The sequence below is a fragment of the Emydura macquarii genome, unplaced genomic scaffold, assembly GCF_026122565.2.
Source record: "Emydura macquarii macquarii isolate MOO-44397 ecotype Brisbane River unplaced genomic scaffold, CSIRO-AGI_Emac_v2 contig_3122, whole genome shotgun sequence".
NCBI lineage: Eukaryota > Metazoa > Chordata > Testudines > Chelidae > Emydura > Emydura macquarii.
In genome coordinates this window covers 6773107-6797725 of record NW_027133259.1, presented here as the reverse complement: position 1 = coordinate 6797725, position 24619 = coordinate 6773107, and the positions used below count along the sequence as shown (strand labels likewise).

At 49.1% G+C, this 24619-nt stretch overlaps 3 protein-coding genes across 3 annotated transcripts in view; 2 read left to right on the top strand and 1 right to left on the bottom strand.

The window, feature by feature from the left end:
- Window positions 1-2934, top strand: part of FOXJ2 (forkhead box J2) — a 29932-nt gene extending 26998 nt beyond the window's left edge. Inside the window, 1 exon segment of the mRNA XM_067530997.1 lies at window positions 378-2934. Within this exon segment, the coding sequence (XP_067387098.1) occupies window positions 378-466 (89 nt within the window). The 3' untranslated portion in view covers window positions 467-2934.
- Window positions 2935-7182: 4248 nt separating this feature from the next.
- Window positions 7183-9020, bottom strand: C3AR1 (complement C3a receptor 1). The gene is made up of 2 exons (XM_067531021.1): window positions 8385-9020; window positions 7183-8117 (listed from the first exon to the last, which is right to left on the bottom strand). The coding sequence occupies exons 1-2, from the start codon at window positions 9018-9020 to the stop codon at window positions 7563-7565; spliced, it is 1191 nt and encodes a 396-aa protein (XP_067387122.1). The 3' UTR covers window positions 7183-7562.
- Window positions 9021-15253: 6233 nt separating this feature from the next.
- NECAP1 (NECAP endocytosis associated 1) lies at window positions 15254-22975 on the top strand. The gene is made up of 8 exons (XM_067531014.1): window positions 15254-15579; window positions 17860-17960; window positions 18119-18223; window positions 18546-18627; window positions 19061-19169; window positions 19277-19463; window positions 20089-20194; window positions 20407-22975. Exons 1-8 carry the CDS (start codon window positions 15275-15277, stop codon window positions 20453-20455), a joined length of 1044 nt encoding a protein of 347 aa, XP_067387115.1. The 5' UTR covers window positions 15254-15274; the 3' UTR covers window positions 20456-22975.
- The last annotated feature ends 1644 nt before the right edge of the window (window positions 22976-24619 follow it).

The following is a 24619-nucleotide window of genomic DNA, read 5'->3' as shown; positions in this document are numbered from 1 at the left end:
CGCCCCCCATCTCGTTGCCCATTCACACCTCTTTCCTGTATCGGGGTGCTCACTGGGCACCGCTGGGAGGGAACTCATGTTGCCAAACTCCTTCGGCCGTAGATAGCTGCTGATTGAACACTGTTGGGGGAAGCTCGCATTGCTGCAGTTACCCATAGACCACCGACCCCCTGCTCCCAATCTGGACATGGAGAGGGCATTTCCTTGGGGTGGAACCGCGTGCTGCCTGAGGGGGAAATTGTACGCTGTCCGTGTCCTAGCAGGTCATGCCACCTGTGTCCTTCCTGTCTTATTGTTCCCAAGAATCCTGTAGGACAGAGCTTGACTTCTCCTCTAACCATCTCTTTCCCCTTCTCTCCCTTTTCCCCTCCACGCAGCTCACCATCTGGTTTCCAGGCCTCCAGTCCCCCCTCCAGGTGCCAATGAGGAAATCCCCGACGATTTCGACTGGGACTTGATCACCTAGCACGTTACAGACTCGAGAGCCCGTCCCTTGTGAGGGACGTGAGAGGGAAGGGGGGCCTGGGGTGAAAGGTCGCAGGACCAGGTGCCCTGGCCTCCCTGCCTTGCCTGTATATAGATATATATTCTCTCTCTGCGCCAGAGAAGCCACCGCAAGATGCTGCCGAAGATAATCCTTCCTTGCGTCCTGTTTTACCTTCTTTTTTTTTCTTTTGTTTATTATTATTATTATTATTATTATCAGTAATTGAGCACAGCCTCCCCCACTGGCCTCGGACGCATCAGATCAGATCCCCCGCATTGTGTGGGGCCCAGGGTGGAGAGACGCCTCCCATGTGCCATGAAAAGACCTCAGAAGGCTGAAACCTCGAGAGCATCTTTCTCTGCCTCCATCATTTTGCATTTAATAATCCCTCTTTCCCGTCAAGGTGGCCGGTGAATCTGTTGTATTGGCTGCTGGAGTGAGAGAGCCTAGTGGACCCTGGGAGCCTGTAATTATGTTGTTTCGTAAATGTTGTAAAGGGCAGGGGGTCAAAGGGACATTGGAGGGGTGATTAGCTCTGTGAACGTCCTCACACCAGCAGGGGACAGGCAAGAGAAGAGGGAAGACCCTGAATGCAAAGAAAGGGGAATCTCTGCCAGGGTGGGACACAGCTGGGATTTGGGCTGAGCTGGGAGAGGGAAGCCCTGAGTGCAGAAAAAGGAGAATCTAGCACAGATGCAGTTGGGATTCAGAGAACACTGCCACTTGTAAGAACCTAGAGAGATCGCAGGGAATCCTGACCTGTTTTCTACACTGACTTTTGCAGTCCCTGGGAACGTGAAGCACACCCACCTGTCAAGCAGGGGAAGCTCAGCAGGTGTGTTTTGCACCACCATTGGGAGGATTGGGCACGGCACATCAAACAGAATTCCCTGGGGCTTTTAACGTCACCATTTTTTCCCCATCACCTTCCCTAAAAATGTGCAGTGAGGCTTTTATTTGCATATCCAAAGAAGACACATGCAAATTACCCTACCCCTTCAGTTCTTGTTCAGTTAGTTACCCCCTCCCCCCCCCTTAATTTCTTTGGAGACTGTCCTTGCCTGTGGTGTGAGGATGCAATCAAAGGGAGCCTTGTATGCATTGGTCTAACTAGCCGGTCAGTGGTTCCCATCTGGGGAGTGAACCAAGGATGGAAAGAAGAAGCCACTGCTCAGAGTTGAAGATTTGTGGACTTTTGGTTGAGAGACTGGGGCTCCACCTTCCCCTCCTGCCCCCCCACTTGAAGAGATGTGAGGCTTCACAGTTGATGTTTCAGAGGTGCAGATGACAGGACAGGAAGTGTGGGGCAGATATTTAAACTGCACAGCTAAAGAGAGCAATGGGGAGGATGGGTCAGATCCCTCATATGTCAGCTGGGGAAAGAGGGTGAAGAGTTAGCACATCCCAAAATCCAGATGCTGTGTGAGCAAAGCAGGAAGGGGAAGACATCGAAGCAGGAGTGAGCCTCGAGCTGCCATTTCCCCAGCTGTGTCCCCTGGCCCCCCTGTTTCTTGCGTGGCTCTGTTCTGTCAAACCTCTTGTTTCCTCTTTATATTTTGTGAACCCCCCACCCCCAGCCCCTGTTTATCAGTGAGGGCAACCAAGTTGGAAGCAAACCATCATGGGGACTTAACATACCAAGGGTGGGGGAGATAATTTAGCATCGCTTTTTAATTTGCTGTTGGGATAAACCAATTGGATCTTTGTCGGGAAGATGGACAGTCTCATTGGATTTGAGGGGGGTGGGGGGTACTGTTTTTTGTTGGGTTTTTTTTTAAGTGGGGGGAGGGAGGTCATCACTGAGCGTTCCCAAGAGGAGTGGGGAATCCCAGAGCCAACTTCAGCACGGAGTTAGCCAGCGGTTCTCTCCACTGCCCCAGGATGGGAATGATATGACCAGGAAGCCATGTATGGTTGGGTTTCTGTGGCACCCAGAAGCAGAGCTGACCTCCCTCCAGGTGCCACTCAGTACTTTGCAGGGGATGTTACCAAGAGCCAGACCCGTGGAAGTTGTTCAGAAGGCCACTTGGCCTGTCAGAGAACCCTGAAAACACCACCTAGAAGAAAAACAAACCAAGATGGCTCCTTTGCGTTGTCAAGTGCTCCTCACTTGCATATTCAGTTGCCTCGTTTGCATATTCAGTTGCGCCTCATTTGCGTATGTAAATATATGCCGGTCAGTGTGCAAATTAGCCTTGCCCCCACCTCTGAAATAACGTGCATCATTTGTGGGCAGGATGGCATCGGTTGGACCCGTGGAGTCAAAGGCTTCGCGCTGGAACTGCACTGCAAGCTGGTGACAGCTTGTCAAGAGAGAAGGGATGCGGGAGTCCCTGGCACTGTGGTGTGGCCCATGATGCTTTGTGTCAAGGGGAGAGGAGAGGGGGTGTGGCCTCACAAGTTTATTTTTGTGCATGCTTTCTTAATAAAAACAAAAAGTGAATGTTTATGGTTAACCCTTTTGGTGCTGGTGTTGAATTATTTTTCAGCGGCGGCTGGTCAGGTGAAACACAAGATTTATCAACCGTATTATTAGGGTTTGGCTCCCGCGTGCATAGCCTGGAAGAGAGAGGGGGAGGTATTGTAGCTGCCTGCACCAAAGTCAGATATGAAATCAAGACACTGTAGGGAAGACAGCCCTGGCGGCTAGTGAAAGAGCTGCACTGTTGAGCCTTTACACTTCAGATAGACCAACCAGGCTTTCAGCCCATTCGTTCTGGCCATTGCATGATGCACAGCAGAAAGGCAGTGTGAAACGATCCCTCGTGTCATGGCAAATGCTTGTATGTTTAATATCTGCCTGTCACTGCAGTGTCCAAGCTGGATATTTAGATTTCCTTCTGCTGTTTGTAACCCACTCACTACCCCCACATCCTGCCCCCCGCACTCCTGCAAGGCCCCTGGGATTTTTGGAAGGCCAAGTCCGATACCATGCTTAGATGTTATAACGAAGGACAATAGAAACAGGCTTGTTGGTGTCATACAGTACATGTAAATAAGGCACCATGGATTTTGTCCAGCAAGATCTCAGTTCTCCTGCTCGGTTTTAGCCACTAAGCCAAGTATCATCACTTTGGTGATTATCCGCCAGGCCCGAGGAAGAACTAAGCTAAGAGATGGTCTCCCACCATTTCCTGAAAGTGCAAAGGTGAGTCCTTTAGCTGCAAATTGTCTACAGCTGAGACCAAAGCAGCTACTGTGAGCAATGCTTGTGAGAGCTTGCCAGAGCGGGTGCCCCAGCCTCAGTGCTGGATGGGTCGCTGTGGGTCTGTCAGCACTTCTGTGCTATCTCTCCCATCTGTGGGTGTAATAGTTTCTCTCTCACTGACACGTCAGAAGTGGTGATTTGCCATGCTACTGCACAAAGGTCACCTACCGTTGTAGCTGGGCCAGTTTCAGCACTATGTCTGTGTGAGCCTTTGTCCCGGGCAATGCTTTACAAACGGGGGATGTTCTTTTGCTGGAGCTCTTTCCTGGTTCACAGCTCCTTGCTGTCCTACAGACCCAGCAACTGCTCTAAAGGAGAAGGTTCTCTAGTAGTTCCACCACTGCCTTTCCTCCATGTTTGGCTTTGAGGGCTGTTGCTTACCATACCCACTGCACAAAAAGCCTATGAATGTGATCGTAAAATTAAAGAATTGTAGGGATGGAAGGGACCTCAAGAGATCATCTAGTCCAGCCCACCATGCTGCGGCAAGACCAAATATATCTGAACCATCCCTGACAGGCGTTTATCTAACCTGTTCTTTAAAACTTCTGGTGTGGATTCCATAGCCTCCCTTGGAAGCCTGTTCCAAAATGTAACCATCCATATAGACAGACAGTGTTTCCTAATATCCAACCTAGATCTCACGTGCTGCAGATTATGCCAATTACTGCTCCGTCGACATGGAAAACAACTGATCACCATCCTCTTTATAACATTGGAAGACTGTTATCAGGTCCCCCGCAGTCTTCTTGTCTCAAACTAGACATGCACAGGTTTGGTTTTTTTTAACCTTTCTTCATAGATCAAGTCCTTTTATCATTTTTGTTGCTCTTCTCTGGACTCTCTCCTATTTGTTCACATCTTTAAGGACACAAGAATGGCTGTACTGGGTCAGATCATCTAACCCAATATCCTGTCTTCCGAAAGTGGCCAGTGTTAGAAATAACCAAACAGGTTGTCCCGGGGGCGGATTGGGGAGACAGAACTCTTTATTGCCTGCCCATTCCACCTCAACGCCACGAGTGAGTCCATAACAGTATGTAACTGTGTACATTTTTAGCAACTCCCCATAGACCCTTATTTGGTTACATTGACAACTGTAAAATGAATATTAACAACTACATAATGAATACAATTATACCCGCCCCTGTTTGTTGTTTACAGGATTACCATACAGAGGGCAGGCACATCACCTTAAAACCTACACATTTTACACTAACATTTTGTTTTAAGTAAAGCTATGCCGGGGGAGAAGGAGGATAATGCTTTCTTCCCACCAAAGGCCTTGTGCAGGAGTGGCAATAGTTAGCCTCAGTCTCATCCCCTGCGCAGATGGCCAGGAAGGGAAGAAAAGAAGAGAGAGAACAGACTCTAACTAGAATTAATTCCAATTAGCAGAAACAAGGTTTGCCCGTGCCTTGACCCCGTTCCCTGTAAAGATAATCGCTAGCAATTCAGAGATTGCTTCAACTAGTTCCGTAAGTACCCTTACCCTTAAGTAAGTTGAATTTTGTGAGGGTGTACTGACTTGAATACACCTAAATATTCTTTAATGTCTTCTTTCCCTATTCTGGCTTGCATTCCTCCCCCTTGTTAATATTGTGTTAAGCATTGGCTTACAATTAACCTTATTAGTGAAGACTGAAATAAAACAGGCATTGAACACCTCTGTCTTCTTGATGTCATCAGTTATTAGTGCTCCTTCTCCACGAGGTAGTGGACCTACACTTTCCTTCATCTTTCCCTTGCTCCTAATGTATTGGTAGTACCGTTTCTTGTCTCTTATGTCCCTTGCTAGATGTAATTCATTGTGTGCCTTAGTCTTTCTGATTATGTCCCTACATGCTTGCACTATTCTTTTGTATTCATCCGTAGCAATTTATTCATGCTTCCACTTCTTGTAGGATTCTTTTTTGCTTTTCAAGTCATTAAAGGGCTCCCGTTAGAGCTATATTGGCCTCTTATTATTCTTCCTCTCTTTCCTTCATATCAGGATAGTTTGCTGTTATACCTTTAATATTGTCTCTTTAAGAAATTGCCAGCTCTCCTGAACTCCTTTCCCCCCTAGATTTTCTTCTCAGGGGACTTTACCTACCAGTTCTCTGAGTTTGTTAAAGTCTGATTTTTGAAGTCCATTGCTTCACTCCTTCCTTTCCTTAGAATCATGAAATCTCTCATTTCATGATCACTTTCACCCAATTTGCCTTTTACATTCAGATTTGCAACAATTTCCTCCCTGTTAATCAGAATCAAGACTAAAATAGCTGCTCCTCTTGTTACTTTCTCCACCTTCTGAAACAAAAAGATGTCCCAATACATTATAAGATTGTATTGGAATTTTGTCATTTGCGATATCACTTTCCCATCAGATATCTGGGTAGTTAAAATCCCCCATTTCTACCAGGTCTTGTGTTTTGGATATTTCTGTTATTGGTTCTAGAAATGCCTCATCCACCCCTTTTCCTACTTTGTGGTGTATAGTAGACCCCTACCATGATGTCACCATTGTTTTGTGCCCCATCTATCTTCTCTAGGGACTTGGTCGTCACGGCAGTGTCCATGTATATAGACAGTGCTCTCCTGCTTAAACATTTTTCCAGATGCATCTTTTACTTTGCACATCTAGCCAAATTCCAGGATTGGAATACTCTGAGCATTGGGGAAGTTTAGATATGACCAGAACTGTGGCTTTGGTTTATCTCTAACTTTTTGCAGTGAAGGAAACAACAGGCTGTGTGCGTGTGTGCATGAGTACTTCATGCAGTGTGTGTATTTGTGTGGCCTTTTCTTGCCATCTCTCTCAGTTCTTTCTTGTGTCTCATAGACGCAGACAACTGGAATTCAGGGACACCACTTTTCAAGCCGTCTCATTTCTGAAATTTGACGGAAGGGGAGACTCAGCTCCAGGCTGCTCAGATTTACCTCCTGGGTGGCAGTCTTTGCTCTGATAGCTGGGCTGTCCAGCAGCTTCAGATGCAGTAGGACATCTCCATATGTGGTGGGACTTGCCTCAATTGCCTCAACAATGTATCTCGGCCCATAATATCAAGGGGGACCTTCTAAAGCTATAAAGGGGGTGGAGTCCCTATTTCTAATGAACAGAAATATGTGGCTTGTTTCTCAGAAAATTGCCCCTTATGTCCCAGGTACCGATTCTGTGCAGTGATGTATTATCTGAGATGTAGAAACTCTCCTTGAGATGCCATGATAAATAAGAGAAGTGGCCAGGAATAGTAAGGAGGGAGGGCCAAGGTTAACTGAAACGGAAAGAACCTAGGAATACTGGCAGGAAAGGCAGCTTCCAAGGCTGCTGAGCCTATAGTGGATGTCTGACACAATGCACTGTTGTGGGGAAAACTCGAATTCCCAGAGTCCACCCTTGCACTCCTGCTGGGCACTGCTGTGAAGCAAGTTCAGGGTCCCTGCTGAAGTAGAGTTAAGGGTGGAGAAAGGTATGACAACAAATTCCAAGGCGAAATGTCTGTAATTGAGCAGGTACAGATGATGTCATACATGCTTAACAAATGCAGCCCATGGATATTCCGTAACTACATTCTTATTTAGTAATGTCAAGGACTAACTACTTAATCCCACCACACATTTTCTCACAAGTATTCTTCTCTCTCTGAAGTAGGGGGCTCTCTGTCTCCCTTGTGTGTCTCTTCGGAAGATTCCTTTCTTGGTATGTTCCACCTCCCCTCTCTTCAGGAGGATATTAAAGGGGAGGTTAGCCTGCTCTGAGCTGCCCCAGTCCTCATGTGCATCCCGTATAGATTACAGTCCAATTCATTATGGCTCTGCTGTCCTAAAACAAAAAGTCACAGACATGGGGGGTTGGATTTCTCCCCCTGCTCTAGCAGCCCTGTTTTAGAGGATGTTGCTGCTGATATCCCTGTCTGCTGAAGTCTTGGTCCTGTCCCGTGAGTAGGAAGTGGAGCGTGTAACTTCCTCACTGAAGACGCCCTCCAAGATGCCCTGTACCGTTCGGCGTGCCTTCTGCCTGAAGTCCCTCCCCATGAAAACATAGAGCAATGGGTTGATGCAGCTGTTGGTGTAGGCCAGTGCTATAGAGAGGTGGTCCCACAGTACTACTGCCTCACTAAATCTAGTGTCTGGCATAACTAGGAGAGACAGCGCCCCAACTGTGTGGTATGGAGCCCAACAGACAAAGAATGCAGCCATCACAACCAGGATCACGCGCAGGGTCTTACCACGGGGCTTGGTAAATCGGGCTGCATGCATCTTGATGGCTATAAGGGTGTAGCAAGCTGCCATTATGCTAAAAGGAAGGAGGAAGCCAAAGACAATCCTGGTAACAGTGATGATCACTAGGGTGGCTGATGGTCCGTGGACGAAGTAATCGAAGTTCCATGGTAAATCAGTATAATTGAAAAGGCTGCCAGGAGTACTAGCACTGGAGGTGTCAGATAACTCTGAATGGAGAACACTGGATGTTCTAGATATGCCAACATTAGGAGAGCTGCCAGCAAGCTCAGCTGACTCAGAATCGGGATAGGCAGTGGATGAAGTCATGCCAACTGAGGCATTGAGAATGGCTGATACAATAGAATGAAGAAGAGTAGATGATGTAGTTGTGTTAACTGTGGGAGAGGCCCTGGTCTGAACAGGTGACTGGAAAACTGGATGTTCATCCAGAGGCTGATGACTGAAAATGATGCCTTCATAGATTCCAGATGACACTTCTCCAGGATAGTCATCTAGGGGAAGGCCAGAGCTCATGGATAAATCATTGCCATAATACGTATCATAATCTGACAAGTCAGGCTCTCCATAGTCATAACTGCACACAGTTTTTCCATCCACTTCCACGGCTGTACGGTAGAGGAAAACAGGACAGCACATAACGAAGGCCAGAAGCCAGATGCAGCCGCATGTCACTGATGCAAGCCTCACAGTACGGTGGTTCTGACACCAAACTGGCTTCATCACCATCAGGCACCGGTCAATGCTGACGGCAGTGAGGAGGAAGACACTGGCAAACATGTTGAAGATGATGGCTGCCGGGATAACCTTGCACAGGATGTCGCCATAGGGCCAGTGCTCATGGAGGAGCAGGTGAATGATGGAGAATGGCAGAGACATGCAGCACAGGACGTCGGCAATGGCAAGGTGCAGGAACCACACAATGTTCACACTCAACTTCATTTTCAAGCCAGCCACCCAGATCACCAAGCCATTTCCCAGGAGGCCCAGGATAAAGGTGAGAATGAAGATAATTAGGGAACCAATGATTTCCGGTGCATACAGTTGTGTGGCATGTTCCTCTGGCTTGTAAGTGCTGTTACTACTCAGGAGTGGAGACATATTCTTTAAATACTGATGGCAAAAGAATAGAAGATAATTCACTATGACATTCACACCACCTGCTCCCAGCTGTATGCACCCAACCCTGAGATTCCCCTTTCGATATGTATCAAAGCATCCTTTTGTGGGTTGTCAGCAGTAGGCATTGAACCTGGGAGCTATAAATATGAAAGCACAAGTCACCCCACCCCCCAGCCTCAGCAGGAAGACCTGGCTGTACTTGTGCAAAGACTGTAGCAAAATCATACATCTCTATGTGGTCTAGCCCCTAGAGGCGGACATACTGCCACAGTGTGTGTGCGCTCAGGTTCGCCCATCGCCCATCAGGTTCACTAGGCAAGTGGTGAAGCACTGGAATGGGTTACCTAGGGAGGTGATGGAATCTGCATCCTTAGAGGTTTTTAAGCTGAGGCTTGACAAAGCCCTGGCTGGGATGATATAGCTAAGGTTGGTCCTGCTTTGAGCAGGGGGTTGGACTAGATCACCTCCTGAGGTCCCTTCCAACTGTCATCTTCTATGATTCTATGATCTCCAAAATTGCCTTTAATGCCAACAGTATCCCTAGGAGAGATTCCCCTTCATATACACCCCGTCACCCCAATTTCATCTGTGTCCCCCACATCTCTTTTTAATCTCTCTATAAAATATATATAATTTTCTACTTTACTGCAAAAACTCAAACTTCCTCTTTCCTTTAAAACAGAAATGATTTCTTCTGCCTTGGGTGGTGAGGGAGGTTTATGCCTTGAAAGCAATTTTTGTATTAGCACGAGTCTGTTTTGCAATTGTTCTCATGAAGTTACATATAGAATGGTTGAGTCAGCGCTTCCACACAGAAGGAGATATTTCCAGGAAAAGTTTTGTGTAAACCTTTCTTTTCCCCCACTTTAGCCAATGCAGCTTAACCTGAGCATCTCCTTTAGCCCCCACTATTCCAAGGAAGGGGAGAGACACAGGATGAAGAGTAAGAAATAGATGGATAGAAAAAGAGAGGTAAATAAGGCGGGATATTGAGAGAAGGAGAGAAATTGGAATATGGAGTAATAACAGTACTTGGTAGGCAGCATTTAAAGCTGCTAACAGCCTACTCCACCCCCTTCATGAAAGGATCCTCCCGCCTCTGCTGGCTCAACACCTCAGGAGCCACAGGCCTTTCATAAGAGCAGCTCAGGCCTTCATACAGGCAGATAATGGCCAAGCTGGAGTGAGCGGGTCATGAGCCAGTGGAGAAAGGAACAACGCCCTGGCAGATGGCAACAACTGCCTCCCATCTCCACCTCACCCATAGGCTGCAGCCTGCCACAAAGGGCGTGGTCTCGCTTAAACCGTCTAAGGACAGGTGTCGGGCGCTTTAACTCCTGCATGCACAGTTGGAACCTGTGTGTTACTGCAGCCTGTGAGTGTGGAGAAATACAAACAGCGCACACCATCTTGTGAAGGAATGCCCCATCCGCCGCCTCGACGGAGGATGGGTCTCCCTCAATCTCCTGACTGACAATGCACTGGAATGGCTGAGGTCTGCCACCTCCGATTGCTGAATGAATGCTCGAATGGAACTCTACACCACACGCAAGAAGAAGCACTTCGTACTTCTTATCCATAGATCTCAAAGAATGCAGCAAGTGTCATTATCGCCAGATGAAGAAAGAGGTATGGAGAGATTAAAGTCCAGTTTAAAGTACTCTGAAAAGTGGCAATGTAAAAACAACATCTTAGTCCTCAACCCTTGGGTGTATTTGGAGCCAGATTTACTCACTTGAGTGACTAAAATAATTTTGAATGCTTTTTACTCATGTTCCCCTAGCAGAGCCAAGATAGCTCAGCGAGCGGGAGCTTGAGTCTGTTCCTTCCTGTGTGTTAACAGATTTGTTTACAAGTTCCAGGCAGTTAGACCTATGCAAAACCAATTACGAGAATCAGGTTGCAGAAGTATTCCTGAGGGCATGATTGGAAGATAGTGAAGTTGCACAGGTGTCACCAAGGGTCTAATTCAGCACACAACATCTTTATTACTGCTGGTGAAGCATGGGAAGGAGAGAATCCAGCTTGATTCTGTTATTGTCGTTATTAATTTCTGTTACACTAGCAACTTGGTTTCAATCAGGCACTGAACACACATAAAAATCAAACAGGCCCTGCCCGTAAGAGCTCACGATCTATAACATATGATGAGACAAAAGACAGATGAAGCACAAATGAAGAGAGGACAAGATAAACAGTGAAACAATAACGATTAACATAATAAGCAGAAGTCTTACCACACCAGCTGCCTAGCCATTGTCAAGAGATCTTTAGGCATCACTGCAGAGGTGCGAATTAAGGAGAGACTCTTTAAGGATTGTGATGGGGAGCTGCTCCCAAGATAAGGGGCAGTATAGCAGAAAGCATGAAGGTGCTTGAGGAAAATGGCCAATAAAGGCTTGGTAGCTTTAAGATCTTCAGCTGCAGAGGAACTTAAAAGTAAAGACAAAGTAGTTTGTATTTTGATACAGTAAGGGAACCAATGGAGGGAAGCAAAGGGATGATGATGGGGGGGATGTGGTCAGAGAGACTACCCAAGAAGACTTTAGCAGAGGCATTTTGAATTGATTTGAGGTGTGTGTTCCAAGATCCCAGAGCAAGGCCAGGTCTACACCGCAGATCTCGATTGATATAATTATGTCGCTCAGGGTTGTGAAAAATCCACACCCCCGAGCGACGTAATTACACCAACCTAATCCTCGGTGTAAACAGCGCTCCGTCAACAGGAAAGCCTCTCCCGCTGACATAGCTATTGCCTCTCGGGGTGGTGGATTAACTATGCCAACAGGAGAAGCTCTCCCATCAGCATAGTAGCATCTTCAATAGGCACTACAGCGGCACAGTTGCACCAGTGCAGCCACATCGCTGTAGCATTGTATGCAAAGACAAGCCCCAAGTGTGCCGGGTTAGAAGTTGAAAAAAAAGACATTGTTTTACTTGTGAACAGAGTGCATTTGATACAGAAATCCTTGAGAGACAGTCAGTGTGGGACTCTCTCTGCTTTTCAGAGCAGAAATGAATTTTAAGTGATATCCCCAGGGTCCCTCAGGGATTCAGTAGCACAGCTGGAATAGAACCCAGGTCCCACTGCCCCTCATTAAGTTATAATCAATCTCAATTCTGCTGGCAGGAGGCAAAGTTACTGTGTAATCTGCACACCCCTGAGGTGCAGAGGCTAGATGCCTGCTCCTTCAGCTCCAAATCACAGGCCACTATTATTCTTGCTAAAGAACACCCCTATCCTGCTTATTGAACTATCTGGTCCCTTATCCTTCCTGCGGAGCTGTTGCTATGGAGTAATCGCCTTCGCCATATACACACAGAGCCAAGACAGAACACTGCCCTGGCCACTGGACCAAGCTGCCTCTCAGAATACATACAGTGGGTAGTAAGAAGTAGCCGTGAAACCAGACAGACACTTTACACATACTGAAATCAATCCTGCACCAAGGCAGGGAGTTGGATGAACTCAAGAGGGTCCTATCACACCCTCCCACCCAATGTTTTTTAGATCGCTAAGAGAGAGAAGCATGGAAGAAGTAATAAATGACTACAAAGATGGGGGGAGAGAAATGATTTAAGAATGACAGATGGAGGGAAAGAACAATAAGGAGAAACAGCCGATCAGAAAGACAGAATGACGTCTGTCTTCTGTACATACCCAGGTACAGCAGACTCTTCAATGGACCTGGGAGCAGGGATCACCCTGATCATAGGTCTTGTGTTAAGCAGGGCTATAGAGTGATCAGAGAACTTACAAGGTCAGTTTAGGAAATGACTTTTTTTTTTAAGCTCATTATTTTAAGATTTTCCTCACCCCAAGCGGAAGGAAAAGAATGAGTCACTTCTCAAATTTTAGATAACATGAGTTGCAAAAGATCTGGCCTGATGCTGCTGAGATAATGTATCAGTGGCATATGGGCAGGAAGTGGTGTTTACAAGAAGAAAGAAGGGCAAAAAGGAAGAGTAAACAGATCTAGAAATTGACAAGGAGCATAGAAATGCCTATTGAATGTATATCATTTTCATAAGAAAACTCACCACAGAAGTATACACTCACCACACGAGTACCACACGAGTACAAAACACTTGCTCTTGTCTTGTGCCTCATGCTATGCCAACACAGATCATTGCTCTACCTAGTTCAGTATCGCATATCCTGCTGGACCCATCACATTATTGGTCTGTTTTGTCTGGTATTTCACTTCCTGATGTTGCAGATCAGTCCACCTAGTCTTGTATCCTGGCTTCCGCATATTGGATCCATCTAATCTCATACCCCAACTCTTGTTGACCTGGTCCATCTAATTTGGAATACCATGTCCAATGGAAGCCAGTGCTAGGTGCCTCAAAATGAAGACACAAAACACTATAATGCATCTCACTGGAAGGAAATGTCTGCCTTACCACTAGCTGATGATCAAATTTCACCCTGAAGCATGAGGACTGATAGCCGTAGCCAATTTTACCTTAGGTAGCATCACTGAAGATACTACAGCATTCTGATTCATGTAGGTATCAAATCTCTCGTTACTTTTACTCTGCTTTTTACCTCAATAATATCATGCAGTGAGAAGTTACACAGATTAATTGGCCAAGCAAAGTGGAACCTTACACTCAAGTCGACAGTATTTGTTTGTCTGTGCTTAACCTTACACTCAACTCAATGGCATTTCTGCTTGTCTGTCTGTGACTTGATGGCATAAGAAGTTCTAATGACAATGGCCAGCACATGAAAAATACCTTTACTACCTTCAAGTGACTGTCACTCAAGTCAGACCAGATATTTGATTTGCAGCCAAAGGAAAGTGAAGGACCCCTTAGCGTATGTCTTGGGGAAAATGAAGGGGTCTTCCCATAGTAACACACTGCACCTCCACATCCCCCTTTGTGGATAAAAATGTATCCTTTCCTAACAGCTTCCTTTCCATCACAATAAAGAAATTACATAAAAGAGGGAAGAAAAATATAATTAGCTTGAAAATGCTCTGTTCCCTTTCCCCAGCAGATTCAGAAGGAAATGAATTTGCATCTGTTTTTAGGGATGTTTTCTGTTCTGTTCTGAAATGATCAGAGGAAATGGATTTTGTTTCCTTTTACGTGAGGCAACCAATCATGGAGTAGCACGGGTCTGCAGGATAGGACTGAGGGGCATTGACAGAGCTGTGTGGGGAACCCAGGACTGGAATAGCAGGGGGCTGTAGAAGAGGATGGAGGGGCATTGGCTGAGCCCTGATTGAGGGCGAGGGTGAGGAGAGCAGGATTGTAGCATGAGACACTACATGTGAGACACATTGTATGGAGGTGTTGAGGTGATTTTTGTAGCAGAGATTTGTGGGACATGAATGGTTTGGATTTGTTCTTTGTTTTGGGGTGCATCGTCTTCCTCCCAGTGACGGGTGAGGAAGGAGAATTGGGCCATTTCCTCTCAGGCGCGGCGTGACGGCCAGTGCTGCCAAATCTTGCGACTTTTATCACCAGTCTTGCGACAGCGGGTGGTCTTCTTAAAAAACCCAGCTCCAGAGCCAGGTGCCGGCAGCAGAATTCCGGCGTCAGCGTCAAACAACAGCTCCCTGCCCCTGCGGTTATGGCGAAAAGCCCGAAAGCCTGGCGCCAGCACACGCGAAAGGCGCAGCCAGAGAGTCCCCCAAGCATTGCTGGGGCCTGGTCCGGGATTTCGGAACGCCGGGTTAGCAGCGCTGGCGTCCCGCCGCTCCTCTTTTCCGGCTCTCCACGTCTCAGCAGCGGCTCATTTCTGGCCCCGGGGCGCGGGGGCAAGGGGTGGCTGGAGGCCTGAGGGAGCCACTTTCCCACGCCACGGTAGGGCGCCCTCAGCTCAGCCTCCCTGCAGCCCGACACATCCCCTGCACCCCGAAACACCTCCCCCCACGCTGCCCTGCACCCCCATCTCTAGCCACACCCCTCCCCCACCACAACACCTGCACCCTCAAAGTCTCCCAGGGCAAGCTCAGGCCACCCACCGCCATGACACAGAGGATGCACCAGCCAGTCCTGCCAGGAACGAAGATGGCCTCCTGTGGTTGCTTCACTCTGCCCCTTTCCAACATGGCTCCCTCGAAAGCCGGGCTGAAGACAGACAGCGACGGTGCCAAGATTAAAGATGGCGACCGCCGCAGCTTCGTCGTTTTCCCAGCATGGCCTGCCAAAGCGGTGATACAGCTGCCAGGATCCAAAATGGCGCCCCTCACCGCTTGACCAGCCCGACTTCCAATATGGCTGCCCGCCCTCAGCGGGAAGCTGCCAGGATTCAAAATGGCTCTCGCCACGACTTCCACCGGCCCGATTCCAACATGGCTGCCACCTCCCGCCAAGCGCCTCCTCCGCCCCTTTGCCCGGGACAAAGATGGCGGTCGGAAGCGCCCCTGGTTACTAGACCCCCCCCGCTCTCAGTCTCTCCCCGCCGGGGTCTCAGATCCGAGATGGCGGCGGCCGAGGCGGAGTACGAGTCCATCCTGTGTGTGAAGCCCGATGTCAGCGTCTACCGGATCCCGCCGCGGGCCTCCAACCGGGGATACAGGTAGCGGGGCCGCCGCCTGCCCTGCCCCGAGCGAGCGGGGCCGCCGAATCCCGTCCTGCCCCCGGGGGCCGATCTGCCTCCTGCCCTCTCCTCTCCTCGCCTCCTGCCTCGGGCGCCCGGCCCGGCCCGGCCCGGCCCGGCCCGCTCCCCGCTGCCCAACGAGACGGTGATGGGTTTGCACCCGGGGCCGGGGGCAAGAGGTCGGGCTGCGGCGGGGCCTTGTGCCCCGGGGCCGGGCAGCCCCCCGCCCCGCCAACTGCCCCCCCCCCCCCGCCGTCCCCGGGGCCCGCCGCGGGCACTGGCGTCCTAGGGAGGCCCGTGACTGGCGGGGCCCGGGCGAGGGAGCCGCTGCTTCCCTCCCAACGCGGTCTCCCCGCGGCCGGGCTGGGGCGCAGGGGGGTGGGGAGCCTTCGCAGAGGCCGGTAGTGCCGCGCTGCCCCCCTCCCCGGCCGCTGCACTTCTTCTGGGGCTCAGCGCAGCCTCCTGCTCCCACCCAGCGGTCGGTCTGTCTGTCTATGTCTGTCTGTCTGGGTCTGTCCATCAGTGCTGACATTCCCAGGGAAGGGGAACCATCCAAGCCGTTTCCTCCTCCCTCTGCCTGCGATTCTTAAAATGGGGGCTCCACACACCGCAGGCTCCCTCTTCGCCATGTGGAGATGTTTACTTTCCCCCTCCGACGGGCTGGTTTCACTGCCCTAGCCTCGGTCGGTTTCACTTCCTCATGCTTGTGTCAGCAGCTGCGGTCTTCCCGTTTCTCACTGCAAGGGAAGGGAAAAAAAATGACTCAATAAAAATGTCACCGTACTCAGCAGTGCTGCTTCCCCTGTGTGCTCTGAGTCATGCCACACCTGCTCTCTCCAGTCACACATTTGGTTTACCTCCCATTATCCCTGCAGATCCGGGACAGCTCTGGAAGAGTGAGCTGGATTCTCTTGCGCTGTCCCGGAATTGATTGGAGCCAGCATGGCTTGTTCTGCATGAATAAGCAGAGGGTTGGCGGGCAGATGCTTCTAGGTGCTAATACCTGCTCTGCCACCGACCCTCTGTGGCCTTGAGCAAGTCAGTTGGGGTCTGACTTTGTGGTGCTGAGCGCCTGCATCTTCACTGGTTTCAGCTGGAGTAGCGGATGCTCAGCTCTTCTGAAAATCAGAACCAAAATCTGCCTCATGCTCTTCATTTGATGGATGGAGAATATTCTTTCTGTGTTGCAGAGGTTTGGGGAGTAACTAGTTGATCTTATACAGATTGTTTGGAATATAAAAATAAATACTTTATTCCAATTCCGCAGCTCACGTCTGTCCTCAGTTACACCTTTGCTGCTGTCTGACAGTAAGAGTAAATGGGCATAACTTTGGAGCTTAGCCTGCACAGCATCTTTTAATAGTGATGTATGAGCCGGAAGGAATTCATCTTGACCCTCAAATTCCAGGATGAGTTTGCAGGGCCAGCAGATAGAACACATGTAAAGAGAAAGTTTTGCTATCTATAGGCAATCTGGAGTTGTAGGCCATGATTATCGAACTCCACAATGCCATTCTTACATAGTCACCGGCGTGAGTGGTTTACACTTCTAAGTGCAAGTGTCAATAGCCCTAGTAATTTTTATCCTTCTTAAGAGTCACTGACCATGCTGTTCTTGGTCATGTAAACGTCTGCTCTGGTCTCTAAAATCCTTTATTTGGTTTGTTTAAGTAACATCCTGCAGCAGAGAGTTCCATGGGTTAATTATATGGTGTGTGTGTGTGGATGTGTGTAAATGTGACTGCCTTTTTAATCCATTTTAAATGTACACTGTTTAATTTTAGAGGGTACCCTTGTTTTCCTGTAACAGAATGGAATAAATAGCAATAATGTGGTTTCCTTCTCCAGGCCATTAATAATTTTTTACAGCCTTCCCTATTTCAGTTTAGCAGCATTGTACTCTGAACATCTCCTTGGACTGAACCCTTTCCCTTTTCCCTCTGTTTGTTCCTCTAATAACTTTGGATGCCTTTCTTGGAGTTACTTCTATTTTTGCCTGCCCACGGAATAAATACAAAAAGGTGGGCAATCAGAGCCTCCTGTGTGGAACTGGTAACAGGCAAGAGAGGTTTGATGGTCTGAGTCTTGTATTTAGTTTCAGAAGAGATGTGGAATAAAGGAGCAGTGGGGGCTGCAGGTCAGAACTGAGGTGCATCAGCAGAGCTGTGTGGGAAGGGCAGGACAGGAAGAGGCAGGGGGCTGCAGGGCAGGCTTGAGATGCTGTCAGTGAACCTACCTTGCTGTTCGTTTTCCCTCCAGGGCATCTGACTGGAAACTGGACCAGCCGGACTGGACAGGGCGTCTCCGTGTCACGTCAAAAGGCAAAACTGCATACATAAAGCTGGAGGATAAAGTTTCAGGTAAGACAGGGTGAGGCTCTGAGGTTGTTTTATGGCTGCCACGTCTGACTTACCCTAGAGGAGACACCCTGGTCAATAGCTCAGCATAGCAGCTCTAGAGCTTTGTGGGAAAGACTGCATCAGGTTCTTTCCTTAACTCCCTGCCCTTTGTCCCCCAGGGGAACTCTTCGCTCAGGCTCCCATAGACCAGTTTCCTGGCCTTGCAGTGGAGACGGTGACAGACTCCAGCCGGTACTTTGTCATCCGAATTCAGGACGGGAACGGTGAGTAGAAAGGGGAGACGCCATGTGGTGCAGCAGGGAGTGTGCTGTGGAAGGGCGAATGCAAATGAGGTGGGTTAAGGGCAAAGGAGATCTGGCTTGTTGACTGAGGTCCATGGATGCTAACTGCTCTCTGAGGGCAGGTGTGTGCTTGCAGTGGTGCGGTGGCTGGGCAGTATGTCCATGGAGGGGGTTGGGAGGGTTGCAGTAGGCGGAGCAGGGCTGGTGAGGATATGTGACATCTGGGCAAGGAGGGGTTGATCCCTTGGACTGATAAGGAATCTGCAAAGCTTCCCCTCCCCTGCTGATGTCTGTTTCCCACCAGGGAGAAGCGCTTTCATTGGCATTGGCTTCTCAGATCGGGGTGATGCTTTTGACTTCAACGTCTCCCTGCAGGATCACTTCAAGTGAGTCGCATCTCCCCTAGGGCGTTGTTCCTCTGTTGCCAGGGTGCCGTGGGGGCGGGATTCCTTTGGGCCCAGATGCAGCCCGGCTGTGGGGTTTCGGCTGTGGCCCTCGGGGACACTCACCCAAGGTGTGGGCTCAAAGTTAACCTGGGTCATATAATTGCTCTTGCCTCTGGCAACCTAAAGGTCTTGAGTTCAAACCCCTATTGAGGACATGGCAGTCTTCCATACTGCAGTGTTGAAGGGACTGTCCTTCTGGGGACATGGTAGCTTTGAACTCTCTGTTGCCCCATCTCTTGTGCTGACACTGCAAAGCAGTATTAGGGGTAAAGCCAGACAATGTGCTCCCTAGAGGCAAATTTCCCCAAGTCCATTTGGGGTCCCTACTCCCCAAGGGCTTTCAACTGTTTCTTCCTTCCTTCCTTGAATCCAGGTGGGTGAAGCAGGAGAGTGAAATCTCCAAGGAGTCCCAGGAAACTGACACACGCCCCAAGCTGGATCTAGGGTTCAAAGAAGGACAGACCATCAAACTAAACATTGGGGTAAGGATCTCCTCCGCTTAGCCAACTCTTTGCCAGACTCTTTCTCCATGCTCACAGCTGTATTCCACTAGAGAATCCTCTTCAGATCCATTTCTCTGTCTTCACAGAACATGCCAACAAAGAAAGGAGGGGCACCCAAACCCCGTCTGGCTGGATCGGGGGGGCTGAACCTGCTCCCACCCCCTCCAGGCGGCAAAATCATTGCCCCTCCGATCCCTCCCCCATCTTCAACAGCCATTTCCAACCACGTGACACCACCACCTGTGCTGAAATCCAGCAACATGGTCAATGCTGGTAAGTGCTGAGCATGGACGGAAGGGATTACCAGCACAGGGCAATTTATTCTAGTTCAAACAGGAATTATTTTGAGGAAGTTCAATGGCCTGTGTTATATAGGAGAACAGGCAGGACAATATGTTCTCCATTCTGACATTGAAACCTATGAATCTCTCAAGCCCTGTCAGTTGCCCATTTGTCATCCTTTTGAGTCCAGTTCTGATTACTACTAATCTAAAGTCGTTCCTATCTGTTTGGTGACTTGTGTGAAATGAATTGGTGGGTCTCAGTCCTATGTCTTTTGGAGCTAATAGTCATGACGCAAATCTCCATATTGAGTAGTAATGGATTGACAGGGTCACGAGGATGCCGCATCTCTGAAATGGCATTGCAGCAAAACACAGCTGGAAACATGGCGGAGACCCAGCAAGGACAGCTGAGAAAAGCTAATAATCTAGCCCTGGAACTTTCACTGCACTGCTCCTGAAGGGAGGGTTGTCTCTACAAGTGATCAATGGGTTTCAATAGCAGTGACCTTGCCGGGAGGAAATATCTTGTAGGGTGATGGTATTCAAACACTCTAGGACTGTGGGTCTGTTTTATGGACAGTCTTGAGTGTGTATGCATTTCTTCATGCCCTCAGATATCCTGTTAGATTTGGACTCTCCTGCACCCATTTCTAAGGCACCAGCACCTGCTGCCATTCCAGCCGCCACAGACCTCTGGGGAGACTTCAGCACTGCATCCAGGTAACCAGCAGAGAAGGGGACAGAGTACGTGAGAAGGAGAAAGTGCTGCAGGGCAGGACTGAGGGGCACTGGCAGAGCTGTGTGGGTGGGGAACCCAGGATTGGGATAGCAGGGGGGCTGCAGGGCAGGACTGAAGGGCACTGGCAGAGCTGTGTGGGTGGGCAATCCCAAGACTGGAGCCCTCCCCTCTGACTGTCTTTTCGTCCTTTCAGCGCTGTTCCCAATCAGGCTCCCCAGCAGTCCAACTGGGTCCAGTTCTGAATGGCCGAGGCAGTGGAGTGGAAACAGATCGATGACCAAGAGGGGCATCAAGTGGGATAGGAGGGATCCAAACCTCTCAAGACTTCAATCAAAAATCCTGGACAATCTTTCCTTCTCAAGTTTCACTTCAGCTGAAACTGATTTTTGATCTCGCAGTGGAACTGCCAAACCCTGAGGGAACATCTCAAAATTCCACCCTGCTGTGATAGCCAGGGAGAGGAAGGGAGTCACATCTCCTCTGTCCGCCTGGCTATGGAGCAGTGCATCCTGTCTCTCATTTCTGAGCTGTCCAGATAAGGAAATCAAGGATCTGTAAGATGTGGGGTATAGGAGGAGTGCGTGAAGATGTCAGTGGCTTTTGTGTTAAGCTCTCCCTCTGGCTAGGGCCAGCTTCCCCCCACCCCCACTGTTAAAAGCCTTCCACAGGCATTCTGCAGTAATGACTCAAATCACTACAGCTTGGTGTGCGGTGCTGAGGGCTGTTGATGTGTGATTCAGCCCGGTGTGGGGCTCTAGTTTGTATTGATGGGTTAGCTGCAGCCTGACATAGGAACAGCTAGGAGATTGGAGCGGTCTGCCTTCTCTCTCCTGTGAAACAGGATCTTGTGCATTAAGGATTAATCATGGCATGTCTGTGGCTGAGCCATAACCACCCCCACGTGATCCCCCCCCCCCTTTGGTCTGATATGCAGATCTTCCCCATGACGGGGGTTGCCCGTGGCTTTGGGGGAGGAGACACAGGTCTAACCAACCTGCCTCTGTGCCACAGACCAGGCACTTCATGCTCAATGACGTTCCTTTACTTGGTTTGTTCTTTTTGAAGCTGATCTTGGTGCTTCTTCCTTCCCAAAGTACTCTCCCATTTTCCTCCTCTCCCGGCTCTGGCATCTCAACATGCCATTGAGCTGGTTTTAACTGGAAGTGTGTTAAAATGCCTCTTTAAATAATTGAACAGCCATGCTAGCATTGTGGCTGGTTAGCGACTGGGTTATCCCACCTCCATCAGCACTTCATCTTCCTGCCCATCTCCCTAGCCTCAGCTGGGATACGCCCTGGTGAGACACCTGCATCTGGCCATCTGTGCGTGCCGAAATCACTTGCGTTACAACAGTTTCCCTGTGCCCACCGATCGCTCAAGCTGCACTGGGGGTGGTGGGGAAGGGACGAATCCCATTGGACACCCCCCCCCCCCCCAGTCTCTCTGGGGTGGGAAGCTGGCTGGACCCTGATTAGGGTCCGGTCTTGCATGACATGTGGGCTGTGACAGCTAGGCCCTTTTGGAGCTCGGTGCTCTCTCCCTGCCCCTTCGCTTAAGTTGTTAATTTTCCACTTGTGGGATTTATTTGCCAGGACGTTTTAGTGTGCCCTGAATCCCCCTGCTCCCCAAGCCCTTCTTAAGGGAGTACGAAGCCTCTGAGGCAGAGAGGTCTTGTACCGCATCCCTTGTTCTGTGGGGGAGGCTTTTAAAGCCCCTTGCTTTTCATTCTCCCGCACCCTGCTCCCCAGCAGTGTTTCCCCGAGTAGCTACGCACATCCATTTGCTAATCTGTGATTTTAAAGGGGACCCTGGCCCTCCTTCCCACTTATGGGCTTCAGTGGAGTCCCTAGCAGAGCACCCAGTCTCCCCAGCCCGCCTGGTGCTGGGATCCACTTTCCAGAACACTAGACTTTTGGACTTTTCAAGCAGGTGTCTTCCTGTTTGCGACACTCAACTAGTGGCAACACGTCTATATTCGGCTATACTCTGGAAGCATTAAAACTTTGTGCACTTAATTTCTGCCCTCCATCCCTAAAATCCCAGGGCTAGAGCTCTTAAAGGGGCGCAGCCGACCGGGCACTTTTATACTTCCAATTAGTCTCCAACCCTTTTTCTCTCTCCTCCGCTGTTGTGATTGTAGGCTACCTCTCTGCAGGCTCACATTGAGAGGCCAATTCTCACTCTGACCATCTCTCGAAGAAGCAAAAACTATTATGAAGAGACTTGTGGGAGCGCCATGTCGCCGTAAAGCTGCTGCAGTTCCACTCGTAGAAGTGGGGACCAGACTGCTGTCTTGGATGGATGTATTTTAAATAGTCACCTATTCCTGGCCCCCAGCTGTTTTCCCCTCTTGATATTTGCTCTTGAATCTCACTGTTGTTTTAGCTCCCAGTCTTGGAGGCTTCCCTTTCTCCTATAAACTTGTTACATGGATGGGTGTAAATTGTTAACCCCTTCCTCTCCCGGTGTTCTCTGCAGCAGGCCACCTGTCCTGGCAGTTGGCTCAAATCTTCCATATCAGTGGCAGGTCCAGTAATTTCAAATATATATCAGTTTCCAAAACTAAGGAAGTTCACAGCGTCAATTAGCAACTAACCAGGAGCCTCTCCCTCTGTGTAATGTCTCTTAGCTAGTATTCTGGAGATAATATATTATGTATTGGAAAAGCTGAAGAAGCAAAAATTAAAGATATATGTATATAAAGCATAAGATGTACTGGTGCAATAATGGTAATTAAAAACAAGAAAAATTAGGAAAAGGAACTGTCTCTTACATGAAGTGAATTTCGTGCTGGGGCAGCAGCCCTGCTGACTGAAGGCCTCTGTACCTAAGAACTGCCGTACTGGGTCACACCAATAGTCCATCTAGTCCAGCCTCCCATCTCTCATAACGGCCAGTACTAGAGCTTCAGGGGGAGTGTACAGAACAGGGTGGTTGTGTGATCCTCCTACCCCACACACACTGGGCTTCTGGCTGTCAGAAGTTTAGAGTCATCCAAGCATGGGGTTGTGTCCCTCACCAGCGTGGCTAATAACCACTGACGGACCTATGCTCCATGAACTTATGAACTAGGTTAATGCTCAGGTAACTTTTAGAAGGCTCTAGAGATGTTGCCTTCGAGATCACCAGTAACTTCAACCCAGGTCAGTATAGATAGTTAATGCTCAGGTGAAGGATCTAGAGATGTTGCCTTCGAGATCAAAATGGTTCCCATCTGCGAGATGGGAACCATTTTCCTGTGGTGGGCTGATGCGAAAGGTATTTGATGGCTTTCAGTTACCAGTGAGAGGTGTCTGTACCACAGAAACAGCAATCCTCACGCATGTTGCTCATTTTCCCATTGTTGTTCATGGCAGAGAGGCCAGGGATTGGCCCTGGAAGCCAGATGTGCGGGCGAGTGACTCTCTCAGTCTTGGCGTGAAGCGTGTTAGCGGAGGTGGCTGGTAATGTAGTCCTGCCTGTTCTGTATATGTTCCATGGAGGTAGGTAAATGGAGGGTTATGTACAGCAGCTCCTTTCACCAGAGTCAAATCTGCATGGAAATAACAATGCGAGGGGACACTAGAAAGAGGGAAAAAGAAGAGGGTTGCACAGCAGGATGGGACTGTGTGAGGAGGAGGAGGATAGGGAAGAGGAAGGGAGATCCCACTGTTTTCATAGCTTAATCTTGGTTTTGCATGTACAAAAGCATGAGGGAACCAGTTTTAACTGCATCATCTTGATAACATCCTGTAACCCTCCCACCCCCTTATGGCGCAGGGCAGGGAGACAGCTCCTCTTGTCTGTTTGCAGCGCGGAGTGTTTGGGTCTGGCATAAGGTTATTGGTGTCATGACCCCATGTCTACGGCCTGGGACCAGCATCTCCCCTGTCCCCTCTCCCACACCTTGCATTGCAAGGCGCCGGCTGTTAAGACCACCTGTCTGTGAGTTATACGCAATAGCTCTCTCCAGATGAAGGATTAAGGCTCAGCCCTGGAGTATGAGTCTGTGCTTTGATCTCCTGATCAGGTCCCAAGAAATTATATTTATTTTATACCACATAATATGACTGTGAGTTTACTTATCTGCTGGGAATAGCTGCTTCTGGCCCCCTAGAGGTGAGAGGAGAAGCTGGGAGGGAGGTGGGCCATTGCGTTGGCTGAGTGAGAAGGGAAGCGTGGGATCTGAGCGATGGTGGGGGAGAGTTTGTGACACCTGGGCAAAACTGGGACCTATAGTTATCCTACTCCACTGGTGGTAGCTGCACTGGAGGTGGCCATTTTCACCATTATGTCACCTAACCCTGCTTTGGGCAGGCAGCTTAAAAACACCTGAGACCTGGTTCCACCATCACCTCTATGGTTGGTGCCATCAATAGTGCAGTATCAGCTGTGAATTACAGGCATGAATTTTCTATTGCAGACAA